Here is a 19,566-nt window from a genome sequence, read left to right as displayed (position 1 = left end):
AGAAGGACTGAAAGTAACATCTATTTCTTTCACTTCTAAAATAAAAGGCATCCTCTTCCACAGAGCCAAGGGTAAAACTTGTATCTTCCAGCCATTGTCCAGCTACATCTTTTACCACATTCAACTGAAATGATTTATGACTAGAACTGAGAGGACAAGGTTATATCTTGAACACCTTTACTTCTCTCTATCTCCAATGCTATGATTAAGGAGAAGGTCTTTCAGTTACTTAATCTGGACACTTTTTTTTACTGCTGAAGGATTTCAGGACCCAACATTTAAGAAGTCTTATTCTGAGGTAAAATGTTTGAAATTTAAATATCCTCAATGGAAGCTCAAGAATGTGCACACTATTTTTTTAAAAAAACAATATATGTGAAAACTTCCAACATGCCAGTGCTAGCTGGCAAAACATTCTATCTTTCCCAAATTAGCATCATTATTTTCTCAAATGCTGGCATCCACCATTGCCCCTTTTGTTCCTTGCCATCAAGTGATCTCATGATTCTTCTTTTGTAGCTTGCTGATAAATGTTCAATGAGAAATCATGGACAGGTGAGTCACTAAAACAACTTTATCTTACAGAGCTTAGCTGGAATACTTTGTTTCATGTTATGCATTATTAAAATTTAAAAATGATTTTTTGAATGTTAAATCTTTCAGTTTGCTTTTGAAAAAGCCAGTCTTGATATTCATTAGAAATTGATTTTAATGCAATCAAATAAAGGCAATTAAGAATGCAATCCTATAGTCTCTGGGAGAATACAGGATCCAGTCAGATTTTTTGCAAAAAGATTTCTCCTTTACCATGATCAAAAAGCTCCATTCCTCTCATACTGATTTGATTAATTCAGAGTAAAAACAAGACATGGTAGGAACACATAAAAAATTGAGCAGGTTTCAGCCTGCTAGAACTAAAACCCCATTAAATTTTGAATGTGATCCCCCAAATAGGGCAGAAGTCATATCAACCCTGAAGCTGGAATAGTTAATTTTTCTTCTTGTTGGAATCAGATCCAGAAATATACTTTTGTTAAATTTACATTTATTGAATTAAACCTGCCCTCTACCTTACAAGTTGGTGCAATGTAGGACTCCGGATCTGAAATAATCTACCACTGATCCTCTTCCTATTCAGTGGGTTTGTGTGGGTTGACACTGCCAATCATTTAAAACAAATTCTAAAAACTGTGATTAATAGAGCTTCAAGAAATCAGTAGAGTAGAAAAGTAATTATACGGCATTTATTCAGTATGCTGCACAATTTTTAACCCGAATCATGCCTGGTTCTTTCCTTTTTAACTTTCACTGGAATGAAATCAGGTGGTAGAAAAGGGTGATAACTGGATATAGGAAAATATTCCACAAAACCTCCCAACAGAAGGAACGGAAAAAAGGAATGATTGAGCTCTGAAGCCGGCACAAAATCTGGAGCCAAAGTTGGAGTGAAGCTGGAATCAAAGTGAAACAGGCATGGAAGCAGTGAGCAGGACGGTGGGAAGCTGCTTTCCTGTCTAGTATTTTAAAATACTGATAATGTCTACTAAAAGTTAGTAAATGTATATAATTCATTTTCTAAAATAATCAAACTTCTTTCCAACCTGACCCAAACATAGCAGGGCTTCCTCACATGCTGCTATCTGTTCATTTGTCCTTTTGGGGCAGGCAAAAACAGAGGGCTCAGTATGGGTGGAAGCTTCTGAGTTTGTGCATTGTTGCATTACCCTTGTCATCTATTTACCCCTTGGCAGCCTTCCAGATAAACAATGTGTAGGTTAGAAAATACCAGCTTAAAACGAAATCTATTACGGTAGTTTCCTAGCCCTTCTCACTGTTGTAAGCTGTGCAGAGTCTATGGATACGAAAGGAGCAACAAATATGTTTTATAAATAAATAAGCTATACCTAATCATTAGTTACACAAACAAATAAAATAAAATGCTTGATAAACAGCTTTTAGGTGTTATTTTTTCCCAACTAAATGCATAATTAACTTGGCATATTTATTATACAGTAATTCCTTTTCTTATGACTCTGTAATCCCTTATTTCAAGGTAGAGTCAGGGCAATTGGATGGAGCTGAATGTTTACTTATTTATTGTTTACTGTATTTATTGTACAGTAATATCACTTGGAAAATATTATTAAAGATGCAAGCTTGGCTTAGTATATTTTTTCCTTCTGGGATCTGGAAACATAAAAGCAGCCACAGATCTGGATTCTAACCCGGAGCAGGATGGAGCCCCAAAGCCTCTCCAAAGCCACAATGGCAAGATTTAGCAATGTTTATAATGGAAAATGAAAATAATGCATGAACTATTATATCATAAAAGTAATGGCAAAGTTTGTAGACTTACACTTTATACTTTACACTTAAATGGATGAGTTGCTGGTGAAGAACAGATCAGAAAGACCGTTTGATTTAAAGTGGATGCATAGTTTAAATAGAATAATTGGTATGCAACAATGGGAATATCAGTGGAAGAAAACGGTCAAATTTGCAGCCAATATTTGTCAGCCATTCCTAGTAGACCAGATTAGGAAACCAAAACCATGCAGGGTAATATCATTTTTATTATAAGGTTATAATAACAGAGTCTTGCATGTCTGAAATGTGCTTCCCCCTTCCCTCCCATTGTCTTCGTGAGAGGCAGCGAGGATCTTGTCGGAGATGTTTTGTTAGGTTATAGTACTGCTCTGAACTCAAGTTTCTTTTATCTGACTGTTGTCCCTCAAGGTTATTCCTTCTGTTCATTACAATACTGTGCATGGAGCAAATTGGCATAAGATGTTCTATCTATTACTCCAGTGTTGATTGTGGAAATAGACAATTCATTGCACTATTGGAAATGTAACAATCATGTTGGATCACTTTTTCGTATCACTTAGTAGGGTTGTAAAACCCAGTGATTTTGAAAAATGATTTGTCAGAGAAATACTAATATTCAGTGGTGGGCTTCTAATATGTAAACAACCAGTTCTGTGTGTGGATGCCGCTTCCGGAAGTCCATTCTGGGACTGGGCAAGAAAAAATTAGCTACCGGTTCTGCCGAAGTGGTGCGAACCGGCTGAATGCCACCACTGCTAATATCCCTACAGAGAATACAAAACAAAATGTTTACATGGTAACAACTGCAAGGATTCTTTATGCTTCTTACTGGAAATTATGAACAATCCTTTTTGCAGAAGAATAATTCATTAAATTACAGAAGCATGCACTGGTGTCAAAACTAATTTCATATCTGAAAAAGAAATCTGACATAGAACATAACTCAATTTGGAAACCAGTTTTGGATTAAAATCTTCTAAATGGGTTTTATTATAACCCAGGTTTATGGCTTTCCTAACATAAAACTAAAAAATTTCATTATATTATGATCAGTTAAATTCCCCCAATTTTCTTGACTAGGCAGAAATTATTGCAGTCTGTGACTTACAGTTTGAATCATCTTTATTGCAGTTAATTACTGTAGCCTTAACATTTTAATTATTTTAGTACTGATTTAAACCTCCAAACTGATGTGCCATTCTAATATGCAGATTTATATCTTTGTTAAATCCCTTTGCTTTATGCTGCTGAACTGGGGCCGGTCTCTGCACTGCACCGCGCTGTAGCCCAGGGGTTTCTTGCAGACCCAGAATGCCACTGAATGCCAAGAAGCCCCTTTGTCCTGGGCTGCTGGGGCTGGGCTTTACACTGTGCTGCAGCTTGGGGGCTTCTTGTAGACCCAGACCCACAGCTTTGTGCCATGCTGCTGGTGCTTCCCAGGGAAACAGCAGCTTTACGCTGAGTTGCTGGATGGGGCATACAGGGCATACAGCTTTGCGCTGAGTTGCTGGCTGAGGCATACAGGGGTGGCTGCAGCTTAGTGTCACGCAGTGACTCATAGGCTTCTTGGAGCTCCAAGCGCTGCAATACCCCAGGAAGCTCCTGAGCTGTAGTGCCTTCTTTCAATGATCTTTCTGTGCTCATATACAGGCCTGCATGCACCCCACGCTCTCTTTCCCCGGATCCCCTAAGCTTAGGCCGCACTGTAGCAGCCGCAACCCATGTGCAGCTGGCGCTGAGACTTCCAGGACTTCCCCATCCCCCTGTGGTCCTCCTACCCTTCTTTGGGAGTCCCTCAACTGCCTGCTTTCTGGTGAACGACCTGTTCATCTAGAGTTACAATGGCCACATGGTCATGTGATGTCAGACTTTACAATGAATTTCTTAGTGATGGATATTCCTGATCCTATTGTGATCACAAAGTGAGGACTAATTATAGACCAGCAGCCCTCTACCTTTTGGGGCACTGGGGACCAGTTCACTGGAGAAAAAAATCTACAAACTTGGGGTGGTGGTGGTGTCATGGTTTCACACACTTGCCTAAATTCTGCACATGCGCAGGTGAAGCTTCACTCGCTGGCATGGCCTGCATGGCCACAGACTGGTACCAGTCCACAGCTTGGGGGTCAGGGACCCCTGTTATAGGCATATTAAGGGATTGCACTGATGGTGTCTTGTTTGCTTACCTCTAGCTTTCTGGCTTGTGTGTATGGATCTCTGTGTACACGCGTGTGCATCCATGGGCAATTTTATAGATACATAATCTAATCTACCAATGCTTCTGCTTTCCTTCCACTTTCTTTTAAAGAAGCATCTTTGTTTGTATTTTAAGTTTTACGGTTACTTTTAACCCTATGCCTATTTATTGTGATGTATCATATCTATGGTTTCGTCTGAAGATCTCACAGGCCCAGCCACAGTTCCTCAGAAGATGAAAATAGAAGCACTGTGACCACATTCATTCTCCTAGGCTTTACAGAGAAACCTGAACTGAGTCCTCTCTTCTCCAGCATGTTCCTTCTCCTGTATGTGCTTACGGTACTTGGCAATGGGTGGATGGTCATCTTGATCAGAACTCAACAGCGTCTGCACACTCCAATGTACTTCTTCCTCAGCAACCTCTCTCTCTTGGATCTTTGCTATTCCTCGGTCATTGCACCCAAGGCACTGGAGGCTCAGCTACAACAGGGCAAGGCTTCCATTTCCCTTCCATCTTGTGCAGCTCAGATGTTTTGTTTTACTACTGTGGTGACAACAGAATGTTTTCTCCTGGCAGCCATGGCCTATGATCGTTTCCTGGCCATTTGCCACCCTTTGACCTATACCTTACTCATGACCCACAAGAATTGCATTTGCCTTGTGCTGGGGGCTTACAGTTGTGGTTTAGTGGGTTCCATCGTTCAGACTAGCGGAGCTTTCCGGTTGTCCTATTGTGGGCCAAGCCATATCAACCACTTCTTCTGTGATATCCCTGCTGTCTTGAAGCTCTCTTGCTCTGACACTCAGCTTTCTGAAGTAATCCTTTTTGTTTCCACAACTGTCATTGCCATAGTAACCATCACTACCATCTTTGTCTCTTATCTCCGGGTTTTGTGGACTGTCCTCTGGAGCCACTCTACGCAAGGACGACAAAAGGCCCTCTCCACCTGCTCTTCCCACCTGATCATTCTGAGCCTCTTCTATGGCACTGCCATCTTCATGTATGCCCAGCCAAGGAACAAGGATGGATCACAAGATCAAGACAAAGTGGTCTCTCTGTTTTATACTCTGGTGATACCTCTTCTGAATCCAGTCATCTACAGCCTGAAGAACAAAGATGTGAAAGAGGCTATGAAACATCTGTTGACCAGGAAGATCCTGGCCATGAGGTAGCTTGGAAGATGGAAATGGTTGAACATCACTCATAAGTTTGCCTTATGACAGTCTCAAGCATAGGCTGGTGGTGTGAGAAGTCTCATGAACCAGTTAGTGGATTCTCCCCTTTATCTTTGTTTATTCAGGGTCCCTATAGCCCATATGCAAATGGCTAAGCATTAGACTTCTTATTTCTGAAAGTCTTAATGACCGTTTTGCTTAATCGCCTGGTTGGTGGACCAGAACGAAGTGACTAAATGAAGGATTGGTGTATTAGATAGGCACCTAGGCAACAAATAAGCCGAAGTCTCTGCAGCAGCATATAAGGCCTGAAATGAGATTAACAGGAGCTCTTCATAACATTCCTATAAAACTAGTGAATTTTGTACAAGGAGTCTCTATATGGCTACTGTATAAATGTTTCTGCATTCTGCTTGATATTCCTGGATTTTGACCATAATAAAGTTTATACATTCATATCTTCATTCCGTCTACCATGCATTTTTAAGTTGCACTCTTAGCATGTTAGTGTTTAATCAACAGACCATACACAATTCCGTAGCTAAATAATTAATTTTATTAAGAGGCAGGATCCGCGTTTAAAGCTTTTGAAAGAGCACCAATGACATTAAGGCTTTTTTTTTTTTAGTTATTTCAGGATCACATGCTCCTGATGCAACAATCCCATGAAATGCAATTCAAATGCCATTCATAGGTACTTATTATTCAAAGAACCTCTGCAGTATAAAAAAATTACAAGTAAAGCTAGGCTTTGGGGAATCAATGGAACCCCTTCATTATAAAGCTATCCAAGAAACATCCCTTCTTCTCTGTTGATTACTTTGACTGACCAAGGGCATGGATGGCTGCATTTTCCAGCACCTCCACTTTCTGCCCATCTTTTGCTGGCATCACTGCAATATTGGCCATTGCTCGAGCCACTGTTGTGACAGGGATAGACATATACGTGGGAAAGAAATGGGCTACCACTCCTAGGGCTTTCCTGGCCATCCATTCACCAGGCCGAGATTCCTGGCGATCACATAGCAGCACCCTAGGGAAGAAAGGCAGAAAAGGAACTTTTTTCTCAGTTATATGTTACCTGGCTTTTGTTGTTCTCAACAAAGCAGCAACAAGAAGATAATATTTTCTTATTCACAACAAAGAAGTATGTAGCAAGATAATTGCAAAACAAGCCACGGAAGGATGAGATAGGAACAGTGGGTTTTAATACATGAAAGCCTTCATTATAATGAGTTATTGTTTGATTATTGATACAACGCTTGATAAAATTTACCTGCCTGTCAATAGAATGTACTGAAAAGTTTGATTACAAGTGTAACATTATGTGGTACTAATGCTTAAGATGGTGCTTCTAGCTGAATTGATTCTTGTCCCTATTGGCTCTTTTGTATAAATGGAAATATTGTAGTGCATCTCCTTGGTTATATAATAGAGGGGAAAAAGCACATTTCAATCAAGCTCTAAGAACTTTGTTAAAAACAGTTATGCTCTGCTTCATCCTAAAACACATGTAAATTTGTACCCTACTGGCAAACAGAAAAAAATCCTGTGTGCATTCAGCAGTTTACTGGTTGATTTTACTTCTTTTTCTTCAAGGTTGGAAAATGAGGTGCATTCAAGACCAGAGAGATGGTGAAGAAATAAAACTTCTTGATAAGGCAACATCTGTTGCTGGGGATGCCAAAATTAACCAACTATAGAAAATCCTTAAAAATAAAAAGATAATACTAAATTGTGTTTCCAGTAGAGCAAAGGTATTTGCCCAAGCTAGGAAAGGGCAGCCACACCATGGTAGCTGTATATATAGTTTGGCTGAGAAAGCAATGGCCCTGGGAGACGCTGTTGTTAATTCCTGCTATGAATCTGTGTGGTTCAAATAATATGTTGAACAGCCACAGGTGAAGGAAAATGGTTCTCTGTGATCTGCAGTGTGAATTTTGGTTTTGCCTTGGCGAGGGCCAGGGCTTAAATTTCTGCTCATCAATGAAAAACAAAACAAATTAACTTACTCATTTGTATGTTAATCTGCTTCACAGCATTGTGACTTGGACTGCATCCCCAATTACATACAAAATAAACTCTTAAATCTGACTCTGCATAAATGATACCTGTGGTTTAGGTTCTCAAATTTACTCAAAATCACCACTGGTATTAGTTTTGACCAATTTGCTTAAGCATGTGTGAATGGAAGTATACTCATACCTCCATTCTTAGAGATCAAATTTTGAAATTGGCTACATTGCAATGAAACCTTTCTACATCTACGCTGCTTATTTGGCGTACTGTTGACTAACCTTAACCCTAACCCTAACCAGCCTACAAGAAATAAGGTTATTAATTTTTTAAAGCAATAGCTTAAAAAGAAGTTGAATTAAATAACTAATTTTGTTACAATGAGAAACTTCAAATCTTAGCTAATCAGCAACACTCACAACTAAGACAACTTCCTATGTGATGGAACGAGCATCCTTCTACATGCCGATCAACTGACGGTTTGTTCTTCCATCAGATTCACATATACAATATACTTACGCTGGTCTAAATATGGAGAATCTGTCAAATCCAAGTGCCTTAATCCTGTTCTCTACTTCACCCTAAAGAGGGAAGGAATAAAACAACCTCCATTGGTTGAGCTCTCTCTCCTGTACATAGAAACACATGGAAGCTGAAAAGTATACACATCAAAATAAAACAGAAGGAAGGATTGCTGAAGATCCTCATATGACAGAGGAGATCTACCTTCACAAGTACTATTAGGTTACACTCTTAGAATTATAAACTGCAGAAAAAAGTAACCTGCATGCTCTGTAATGGCTAGAATTTGACAAACCATAGATCTTCAGCCAAGAAAAATGAAAATGTATTGCCACCTACGTTATGCTGTAGGTCACAGTGCAGCTTTTTCCTTTGCACATATTACTTGAGCAACCTGGAAAAACAATTGTAATAAAGAACAGTATCTCCTGGAGCCATTGCTCTAGAAGGGACTTGCTTCCTCTGCTGAAGCAATATTTCTTGGGGAATGTTGGAGCTTGTCTCTGAATGTATCTAGAAGGCATCAGATTGCCTATTATGGAATTACGAGTGGTAGTCTACACTTGGGAAAGGAACAGATAAGGGGAATCTGGGTTATTAGATTTAAAATAGTTAGAAATTAGTGGGCAATAAGGCTCTGATTTGTATAATATTGAAAAATTAGGATTCAAAGGGAAATAAAAATTAACTATCAGGAATATGTTTGAGTTATTGATTAACCCAGGCAATATCTATAATGGCTATAATCTACTAAAAGGGGAGAGTTTATTATTAACTAGAAAATTTAGTATGGTGGGAAATAGAAAATCTTTAGGAAATAGCATAAGATTACATTAAAACAGGTAAAACGTGTATTTTGGATATTATAGTCTCTTATGAAGTGAGATAAGGGAAACCTTGGCTACCCAGAGCTTGAAACTAATGGATTTTAAAGGTTGATTGGAATATTGGTGAGAATTTAAAAATTAAGTAAAAATTAACAAGAGGACATGAATTGTTATACCCAGATTAATTAAAATATGTATAAGTTAAAAATGTATTGATAAATGTAACAATGATGTTTTTATTGAGTTGATTTAATCAGAAATGTACTACCTTGATTAAGGGGAAAAGAGAAGGAATATTTGATAATGTAACCTGAGATCGGTACTAAAGTTTATGCTATTTTTTTTATTGAAAAGTTTTATAAAAGTTACAATATTATCCCATCCCCAACTCACCCCTAAACCCCCTCCCCCACTTCCCAAAGCTGATTACAGGGTTACAAATATATAATAATCATAATCTAACTGACATTAGTAAAGTAAAGGTAACGTTTCCCCCGCACATGCGTGCTAGTTGTTTCTGACTCTAGGGGCTGGTGCTCATCTCCGTTTCAAAGCCGAAGAGCCAGTGCTTGTCCAAGGACGTCTCCGTGGACATGTGGCCGGCATGACTAGACGCCAAAGGTGCACGGAACGCTGTTACCTTCCCACCGTAGTGGTCCCTATTTTTCTACTTGCACTTTTACGTGCTTTTGAACTGCTAGGTTGGCCGAAGCTGGGACAAGTAACAGGCGCTCACTCTGTTACGCGGCACTCGGGATTCGACCTGCCAAACTGCTGACTTTCTGATCGACAAGCTCAGCGTCCTAACCCACTGAGCCACCGCGTCCCTTCAACTGACATTAACCAACTATATAACCAAATACATAATGCACTTTAACCCGCCTATAACATAATTACAATCTAAAAGTATCCAACTTATACTAATACAATAATAATACTGTATAATATATATATATATTATTATAACTCATAATAATAAAAAAGGTTTAAGTTATAACAATCTAAAATTTACTCATAAGCTAAATGGAACTTTTTGGTCCCATATTTTTTCTTAATATAATCTATCCATCTTCTCCAAACCGAAATGTATCTTTCTTGTGAATGAATTTCTTCAAGTAAGCAGAAATCTTAGCCATTTCTGCTAAATTTGACACTTTAAGCGTCCACTCGTCTATAGTAGGCAGGCAATCCTTCCAATATTGCCCTACCAATAACCTCACAGCTGTTATCAAATTCAACATCAAGTTAATTTCTTTAGTATCACAATCTGTAATAACACCCAATAAAAATAATTGTGGGGTAAACTTTATCTTTCTCTTAAAAATCTTTTGAATGTTCCACCAAATTTTAATCCAAAAAGCTTTTATATTTCTACAAGTCCACCAAATATGAAAATAAGTAGCGTCCAAACTACCACATCTCCAACATTTGGGCTGTAAATTGGAATACATACAAGACAGCTTTTTGGGATCCAAATGCCATCTATAAAACGTTTTATAAAAATTTTCTCTTAAATTTTGGGCTTGAGTAAATTTTACATTTCTAACCCAAATTACCTCCCAAACATCCAATGGGATCGATTCTTGAATATTTTGAGCCCACTTTACCATGCAGTCTTTCACCAATTCCGTTTCCGAATCCAATTCTATTAAAGCATTATAAATTCTCTTTATATGCGCTCGAGTTTGATCTTTAATCTGTTTTACCAAATTTTCATCCATCAGTGTCAAACCAACCTTCTGATCTAATTTCCACCTAGCTTGCAATTGAGTATACTGAAACCAAGACTGTACGATATTTTCTTGTTTTAACTCAGCTAACGACCTTAATTGCCAATCATTCCCTACCAGTCTAAGTAATTCACACCCATAGACACCCCCTCTATTGCGTGTCCAGGAATCCCCCAAATTGGTATTTTATAATTCAACTTATAATAATACTTTTTCCAAACATGCAATAAAGCACTTCTTAAAATATGGGATTTAAAAGCCTTATCAACTTTTTTTTTATCATAAATCAAATATGCATGCCACCCATATAATAAATCCCATCCCTCCAGATAAAGTATACTTTTATTGGTTAAAACCACTGCATCATAATATAATTTCAAATTAGGCACCTTAAGTCCTCCTCTTTCCCGAGCTTCTTGTAAAATCTTAAGTTTAACTCTCGGTTTTTTCCCCGCCCAAATAAATTTATTAATACCCTTCTGCCAATCATCCAGATTAGCATCCTTTTTCAAAATAGGTATCATTTGAAACAAAAAGAGAAACTTTGGTAAAACATTCATTTTAACAGCTGCAATTTTTCCCAACAAAGATAATTCTAATTTTTTCCAATTATTTAAATCCTTTTGTACTTTTAACCATAACATCTCATAATTATTCTTATATAATTTCACATTAGAGGCTGTAATATATACTCCCAAATATTTAACCTTTTTCACTATTTCATAACGTGTCAATTTTGCTAACATTTCCTTTTCATTCATAGTCATATTTTTAGATAATATTTTAGTCTTATTATTATTTACCTTAAAACCCGAAACTTTCCCATATTGACTTATGATTTCCATCAAATCTATAACCGATTGAATTTTGAGATTATTTAACAACCAAGTCATCCGCAAATGCTCTTAACCTATAATCATTCTGCTTTATTTTTATTCCCTTTATTTTAGTTGATTCCCGAATTTTAATCAATAAAATCTCCAATGTTAAAACAAACAGTAATGGTGACAGGGGACACCCCTGTCTTGTACCTTTTCCAATTTTAAATGCATCTGTTAATCCCCCATTAATTATAATTTGCGCCGATTGTTGATATATGGCCTTGATGGATTGCAAAACTTTATCCCCAAAATTCATCTTATCCACAACTTTCAATAAAAATTGCCAGTTCAACTGATCAAAGACTTTTTCAGCGTCCAAAAATATCAATGCCGCAGGGACTTGGTTATTCTTATCCCAATACTCAATTAAATTAACTATTTGTCTTACATTATATTTCATATATCTTCCAGTTATAGATCCAGACCGATCTGTATGAACCATCTGTTTCAAAACTAACATTAATTTATTTGCCAATATTTTTGCAAAAATCTTATAATCTGTATTTAAAAGCGATATAGGTCTATAATTCTTAGGCTGAGTAAGATCTTGATCCTCCTTTGGGATCAACGATACAAAAGCCCTTCTCCAGGATGGAGGCACCTCCCCTCCAGCCTGGATATTATTGAATAGTTCCTTTAAAGGTTCTACTATCTCTGCAAGTAAAGTTTTATAATAAATTGCTGCTAAGCCATCTGTACCAGGAGCCTTACCCACTTTTAACTGTTTAATTGCTGATATAATTTCCTCAGAAGTGATTAAACAATTCATCCCTTCCCGTTGTTCATATGAAAGCATAGGAATATGCGCTTCCTGTAAATATTTATCTATATCTAAGGTTTGTATATTCTCACTAGTATATAACTTTTCATAAAAATCCAAAAAACCCTTTTTAATCAAATTTTGTTGATATGTTTCTTTACCCTTATATTCTATTTTCTCTCTAGTACATAACTTCTGTTTTTTCCTTAATTGATAAGCTAGCCACCTACCGGGCTTGTTTGCGTTACAAAAAGTATTATGTTTCGCATATCGCAAACAAGTTGCAACCTGATCCGCCATTAACATATTAAATTGCTCTTTCAACAAATTTATTGAAATCCTTAGTCTCTTATCTGACGGATTCAAAATAAAAGCTTTCTTCTTCAATTTAATCTCTTCTTCCAATTCTTTATGTTTTTGTATCTGCTTACGCCTATGACCATTATTCATATGAATCAAAATCCCCCTCATGTAAGCTTTGCTGGTTTATGCTATTGAATTATTATTTAACCCCACCACATTGCTTTTCAAATACTTACATGTCAAATTGGAAAACCAATAAAATGTTACAAAAAAAAAGAGTAGGAGAAAGAACCAACTATGTAATCATGACCTCCTTGGAGGATACGTTAAATAAGAACTCTCTTTCTCTGTATAATCCCGAATGGCAGTAGAATGGAGGATCTGGCACTCTGTATATAAAAATTAAACAGAACCTGGGGACCCAACCAGGGAGAACTCTGAAACCAGTTGGTTCTCTCACCCACTGCGTATCTCGTTTTGCAGCCCATCAGACATACCTTGGTCTTTAGATAGAGGAATCTGCTGGAGCTATCTGCACCTTTGCTTGACTCTAGGATAAAGTGGTGGCAGCCACCAGCTTTGGCTAGCTTTGCTGCATGTTCAACATAATCACGATCAACACGCACAAATCCATCCTGCATTTAGAGAAAGTTGCATTTACTTATTTGAAAAAGTCTCCCCTTTCCAATGACCTGGAATGAGTTGGAGCCTGTTTGACATATCAAGAGATGACACATCAAGAGTTATCTAATCTGAGACTTCAGGGCTGTTTCATCTCCAAAACTATGTTTATGACAATCAGGCACCTCAAAAATTGCTATTAATTTTAATGTGGAAAGAAAAAAATAAATACATGCTGATCAGAGAATAGCATAATGTATAGTTATGCTTAAGGTAAAGGTTCCCCCGCACATGCGTGCTAGTCGTTTCCAACTCTAGGGGCCGGTGCTCATCGTTTCAAAGCCGAAGAGCCAGCGCTTGTCCGAGGACATCTCCGTGGTCATGTGGCCGGCATGACTAGATGCCAAAGGCGCACGGAGCGCTGTTACCTTCCCACCGTAGCGGTCCCTATTTTTCTACTTGCATTTTTACGTGCTTTCGAACTGCTAGGTTGGCAGAAGCTGGGACGAGTAACAGGCGCTCACTCTGTTACGCGGCACTCGGGATTCGACCCGCCAAACTGCCGACCTTCTGATCGACAAGCTCAGCGTCCTAACCCACTGAGCCACCGCATCCCTTATAGTTATGCTTAATTAAATGTAAATGTAAATGCAAATGAACTGAGTTCAAATTTTTTTTTGATATGTTGGATCTTCCTCCACCCTTTTCATGTACTCAAATTAAGTGCAACCATTGGCCCAGAAGATGTTGTCCCACCAGAGGTGCAAGATAACTCCAAAAAAATTAAACCTGTAAACAGCCAGTACAATGCACAATTTGGGTGATTTGGGTAAAATCCTGTGTTAACTATAAAATTTAGAAAAGGTGGCATGCAAATTGGCTTACCATGGGCAAAAGATAAGCTAAGTTGATATGCACTTCTAGCATTTTGGAAGAAACATAGTAAACTTCTAAAGTCTTCACACCCGTTCCTCATCAGGCCAACTCATTCCCTTAAAATGCCAAGCGGCCATTTCAATCTTCTGTCTCTCAGACCCCAAGGAACTCACATTTTCCAGTTTGGTTTCTCTAAGTAAGACCTGTCAAACTTGCAACGTCATATGACGTCGCACAACGTATCGGGACGGTTTTGCCATTGCCGGCAATGGGGTGGGCGCGCCTTCCAGATGATACGTCTGGCCCGTGGGCCAGCAGTTTGACACCCCTGCTCTAAGTATATGGAAAATGCAATTACCATTAGTACTCAGAGCAACTAAAACTGTAGTCCAATAATAACAGGAGGATGCCAAGTTGGGAAAGGCTGAAACAATCCATGAAATCCCACCTGCCAGCAAAGTCCACTCTAAGGTGTATTTTATACCTCTTAACTTCCTTTCAATTTTCCACCTTTTTCAATTCCGCCCAGACCCAGGTATTGACCTATTTTTCTCCTCACCGCTCCAGCTTTGGCTCTGCTTGTCCCCAAGCAGCAAAATCCTACGTCATGTCCTTGGAAGGCAGCAGCTGATTCATCTAGCTTCTCAAAGTCAACAACTTCTTGGACCTGGAAACAGGCAGGAGAGACACCCAAAAAACCAGACGTGAAAGAAAGAACTGGAAACTCCAATGGAGAAAATGAAATATATGTGTCTCCCTGCTTCCCAAAACAAATGAAGACAGAACATCTCCTGACTAATGACAAAATCTCAACTCACGTTGAGAAGCCAAGATGAAATTATCAAACAATCAATAAAATGTACATATTAAAATGCACAACCTGAACAAGGCAGAGAAGGAATGCTGAAGTTTCCTTCCAGGTGTGGTGTGATAAGAGGGAGCGTAGAAGCAAATGTTCTCTACTAGGCTCCCTTCTTGTGGAATAAGCTACACTCTGAAATAAGAAAAGCACCCTCATTGCTGATGTTCAAGAAGCTAGTTAAGTTATGGTTATTCTTGGGAGCATTTAGGAACTGAAGAATTGAATAGATTCATGTACCTGAGATAAGTTTGAAACAATTCAAGAAGAGAAGTAACCTAGAACTAAGAAGAAATTTCCTGGTCCCTTCCAACTCTGTTATTCTTTACATTTATATGTAAACAGTTATCTAAACCACTTAAGATTTAATTGAAAGAAGGAGCATAGAAATGTCTGAATCAAAAGTGCCAGTAAGCTAACTTAAGAGCTACACTATATAAAAAAAGGCTCCAGTATCTTGAAATACCAGCAACTCTGTGATGGATATTATAATCTAGTATATAAAAGACTGAAGACAATTTGATTCATCCAGTTCTTTTTTATATGACAGTTTTCTTTATGGCACCATATTCTTTACATTGTTTATGTACTATATTATGTCCTACATAATTCGATTTCCAAATTCTTTTATCATTAGTGTTAGTAAACGAGTAATTATTTACACAAGTATTTAAAATTGCTTGATTGTCTTGTATTTTGGATAGAGTATTCAATATTTTCAATTATTTATATTTTTGATAAATTTGTAAGGTGTTCTATTGGTATAGAATAGAGAAGAATAAAATAAAAGATACGTAATATATTGTTAATGACTATAAATATATTTCATCAACATTGCTGTCAAGAAATGTTGAGAGATAAGGTTGGATTTTCAGGTAGCATAGATTTACAGTATTTTTTTCTGAGCACTACGTTGAGGATGACTATAATAATATATAACAAAAATCCATGTGGTTAGCATTTAGAATGCAAATTGTGTCCAGAGAGACCCAGCTTTAAATCTCTGTCCAGTTCTAAAGGGAATGAGAAAGTGGACAAAAACGTAAAATTAAAAAAAAGTTTTGTTTCATACCACGTTACTGTAAAGAGTCCCTTCTAAATTTAGCTTTTGGCGGCCAATGAGGGTCACACGAGAGAATTTTTGCTGCTTTAAGATTTCAAGTAGCAATTCTTTCCCAGTTTCTCCAGAAGCACCCAAGATGAAACAGTTTTGTTTCTTCTGTTCTTCTGAACTGGGAACCGCCATACTGTTGGCAAAAGACAGCAGTGATTTTTTTTTAAAAAATGACATTTACAATTCAGTTCCCTACATAATGTAGATGTTTAGTCCCAAGAGATTCAGTGACAATTTCTTTCTCAAATAAAACTATACAGGATTGCAACTTCAACTTCACAAGAAATCAATTATTTGAAAACTGATAATGAAAATGGAAACACAGCATTGTTGGATCAAGTAGTGTTTGATTTCTCCAAAACAAATCAAAGGAAAACCATACTGTGTACCAAAAACAAAAACAACTTTTACAATTACTGCCAGGCCATAATGCCGCTTGGGGTGTGTGTGAAAGCCCTAATAAGCAGGCATATACATAGAATGAAGGCTACTGCTAAGCTTGTAAGCTGCCCTGAGTCTTCGGAGAAGGGCGGGATATAAATGGAATTAAATTAAAATAAATAAATAAATAAATATGATCATGGCATGCCACGTGCAAGATCTATAACCAGAAATAAAGGATGAGATTATGCTGTCAATAAACTAGACAATATTAGAGATACCGGTATATAGATAGTTCTTGACTTACAACCACAACTGAGCCCAAAATTTATGTTGCTAAGTGATTTTTGCCCCATTTTATGACTTTTTTACCACAGTTAAGTGAATCATTACAGTTGTTAATAACCCAGTTGTTAAGTGAATCTGACTTCCTCATTGACTTTGCTTGTCAGAAGGTTGCAAAAAGTGATCACATGACCCCGGGACGCTGCAACCGTCATAAATATGAACCAGTTGCCAAGCATCTGAAGTTTAATCAGAAGACCATGGGGATGCTGCGACAGTCATAAGTGTGAAAAATGGTCATAAGTCACTTTTTTCAATGCCGTTGTAACTTTGAACAGTCACTAAATGAACTATTGTAAGTCTAGAATTACCTGTACTGGGGTAGGCTGTTATATTAAGATTATAAGAACAGCCTAAACCAGTATATAGGTAAAAGACTCTGTATTTGGAAGAAAATTACGTTTTTTTTACCTTCCCATAAGTGAATGGGCATTTTCCTTCTTTCTGACAAGTGTACGGTATCATACTATGCCTTGTTTTTTTTTTTCATTTAAGAGCAACCCAGGAGCCAACAGATTTCCAGATGTTGTTGAACTACATATCCCAGAATCCTTCACCACCGGCTTGCAGCTGCTGGGAAGTGTTGTTCGGCAACTTATTTGAGAAATCGCTCCCGGCTGTAAGGGCGGGGCAGACTGGTAAAGGAAAACAAGCAGCTATTTTTCCTTTAAGAAATAATTTCCCTCGCAATAAAAGTCACTGAACCACAGGCCTCGCTGTCTTTCTTTGAGAACGCCGTTTCTCCCCCGGCCCCGAGAAACGGTCCACGGGGAAACATTACTTGCGCACCAAGGCAAAAATAAAAACAAAACAAAACAAAACAAAACACCCTTCCCGCCTTCTCCTTGTTGTCCTTCCCGGGGTCCTTCCCATTCTTCTGGCAAAACATCCAGCAACTTTTTCCTCCCGGGACTTCTCTGGAGAAGCTCCTACTAGCCTAATTAGAGAGAGAGAGAGGGGGGGGGGTTGGCGGGGGAAAAGATGCTGCAACCATCTTTAGACTCAGAAATAGCGCACCTGGTTTACGTGCCACTCAGGCTCCAGTTGCATTTCAGGCGTCTGGACTGGCCACCTACTTGGCGGGGGGGGGCCTTCGGCTGGAAGCGCCAATCGCTCACCTGTCACGAAGTCTCGGAGAGAAGCCCTGACAGAGAGCGAGGGAGAGAACGGGGTGCAGCCTCCAACGTGCCAGTGGCCGCGAAGGGACGCGTGCGCAGAACCGTGCTGCCTCTGGTTGAAAGGGATTCCCGCCCGCCCCCACCTCACTGAAGGTGAAGTTGCCGCTGTGGGTTTTTCTCAGAGCGGGTTTACCTAGAGCAGGGGTCGGCAACCTCGGCTCTTTTATGACTCGTGGACTTCAACTCCCAGAATTCCTGAGCCAGCATAGCTCAGTTGGGGAAGATCTATTAATGATACTCGGAGGTTGCTAGCTCATTTAATAAGCTTTATTCCAGCAACAGAAACACCTCGTATTCGCTCAGAGTCAATCCATGCACGCCAACAATGCTGCTGTGGACCGTGGGGCAGGAAGGCGCCCTTCACACCGGAGGGATGGAACATGCACCAACGCACCCTTCGCCCTGCTCGCCTTCTGCAGACGTGGCTGGAGTCCCAGGTGGGGGGAGATCCGGCACTCAGGGAAGCGCACACTAGCAACTCACAACCAGCTGCTCTTGGGGGACGGAGGCACAGAGCCAGCCAGACAGGGCTCGGAGCGGTTGACCGTCCCGAACTACAGATGCACCTCCACCTATCCCAGGGTGGCCCCCGCAGTGGAGCGCAGCGCAGGGCACCAGCATGCCCCACTGCCACAGAAACGGCCTGCCAGAGCAGCCCCAACTCCTTCACCTCCGACAGGTCCTCATCCCGGAGCTCCCGCTGTTGGAAACCTGCAGTGGCAGCATAGCTGGGCTTGTGAAAAGTGGGGCGGGTGGTGGTAGCTGCTCCTGGCGCCAGCTAAGGGCAAGCAGGGAAGGCTGTTCCTGCTCGAAAGCCAGAATTCAGCGGCCAGCGAGCCGCTCGCTCGGGGCTCTCTCGGGGCTGGCAGGCCGAATGGGGACCAGCCTCTCCCTCTCTACGCTAGAGCAGCACCCGCGGAGGCAGCCCTGTGGCCTGGCTTTCTCTTGCAGAAAGCAAGCTGAAACTGAGTGAGGGAGATTGCCAGGAACGTAAATCGGCCGATCTCACGCTGCTGCAATCTACCTTGCTCGGTTTCAGCTTGTCTTGCTGCAAGAGAAAGCAAGCTGAAACCAAGCGAGGGAGATTGCCAGGAACGTGAATCAGCCAATCTCACGCTGCTGCAATCTCCCTCGCTCAGTTTCAGCTTGCCTTGCTGCAAGAGAATGCAAGCTGAAATGGAGCAAGGGAGATTGCCAGGAACGCGAATTGGCCAATCTCGCGCTGCTGCAATCTTCCTCGCTTCATTTAAGCCAGGGCTTTTCAACCTTTTCATCCATTGTACCACTTTTAGGTCAAGGCAATGTCCGAGTACCACCAGTCACCCAGCAAGGTGTCAAAAACTTGATAAAAAAAGGGGAGAAAAATTATAAAGCACAGGTAGTCCTCTTCTTACAACAATTCACTTAGTGACTGTTCAAAGTTACGATGGCACTGAAAAAAGTGACTTAT

The 19,566-nt window shown here is 39.5% G+C and overlaps 2 protein-coding genes across 3 annotated transcripts; one reads left to right on the top strand and one right to left on the bottom strand.

Moving 5' to 3' along the window:
- Positions 1–547: 547 nt before the first annotated feature.
- On the top strand, positions 548–5,767 carry LOC310633433 (olfactory receptor 5AR1-like; the record flags this gene model as incomplete). Its single annotated transcript, XM_083351138.1, has 2 exons — positions 548–555; positions 4,728–5,767. The coding sequence occupies 2 exons, from the start codon at positions 548–550 to the stop codon at positions 5,698–5,700; spliced, it is 981 nt and encodes a 326-aa protein (XP_083207264.1). The 3' UTR covers positions 5,701–5,767.
- A 488-nt stretch (positions 5,768–6,255) lies between these two features.
- Positions 6,256–18,156, bottom strand: LOC310635253 (oxidoreductase HTATIP2-like). 2 transcript variants are annotated; one of them, XM_083354005.1, is made up of 6 exons: positions 18,057–18,156; positions 16,171–16,345; positions 14,799–14,906; positions 13,240–13,377; positions 8,239–8,300; positions 6,256–6,736 (listed from the first exon to the last, which is right to left on the bottom strand). In XM_083354005.1, the coding sequence occupies exons 2-6, from the start codon at positions 16,342–16,344 to the stop codon at positions 6,520–6,522; spliced, it is 699 nt and encodes a 232-aa protein (XP_083210131.1). In that variant the 5' UTR covers position 16,345; positions 18,057–18,156; the 3' UTR covers positions 6,256–6,519. The 2 variants fall into 2 exon arrangements, with proteins under 2 accessions (XP_083210131.1, XP_083210130.1); XM_083354004.1 differs by having other exon boundaries at positions 17,956–18,129.
- Positions 18,157–19,566: the final 1,410 nt, after the last annotated feature.

This window comes from Vipera ursinii (genome assembly GCF_947247035.1).
Source record: "Vipera ursinii genome assembly, chromosome: 2".
In the NCBI taxonomy this organism is placed as follows: Eukaryota; Metazoa; Chordata; class Lepidosauria; order Squamata; family Viperidae; genus Vipera; species Vipera ursinii.
Note: the sequence above shows the minus strand (reverse complement) of the source record. Positions and strands in the feature narration are given on the sequence as shown.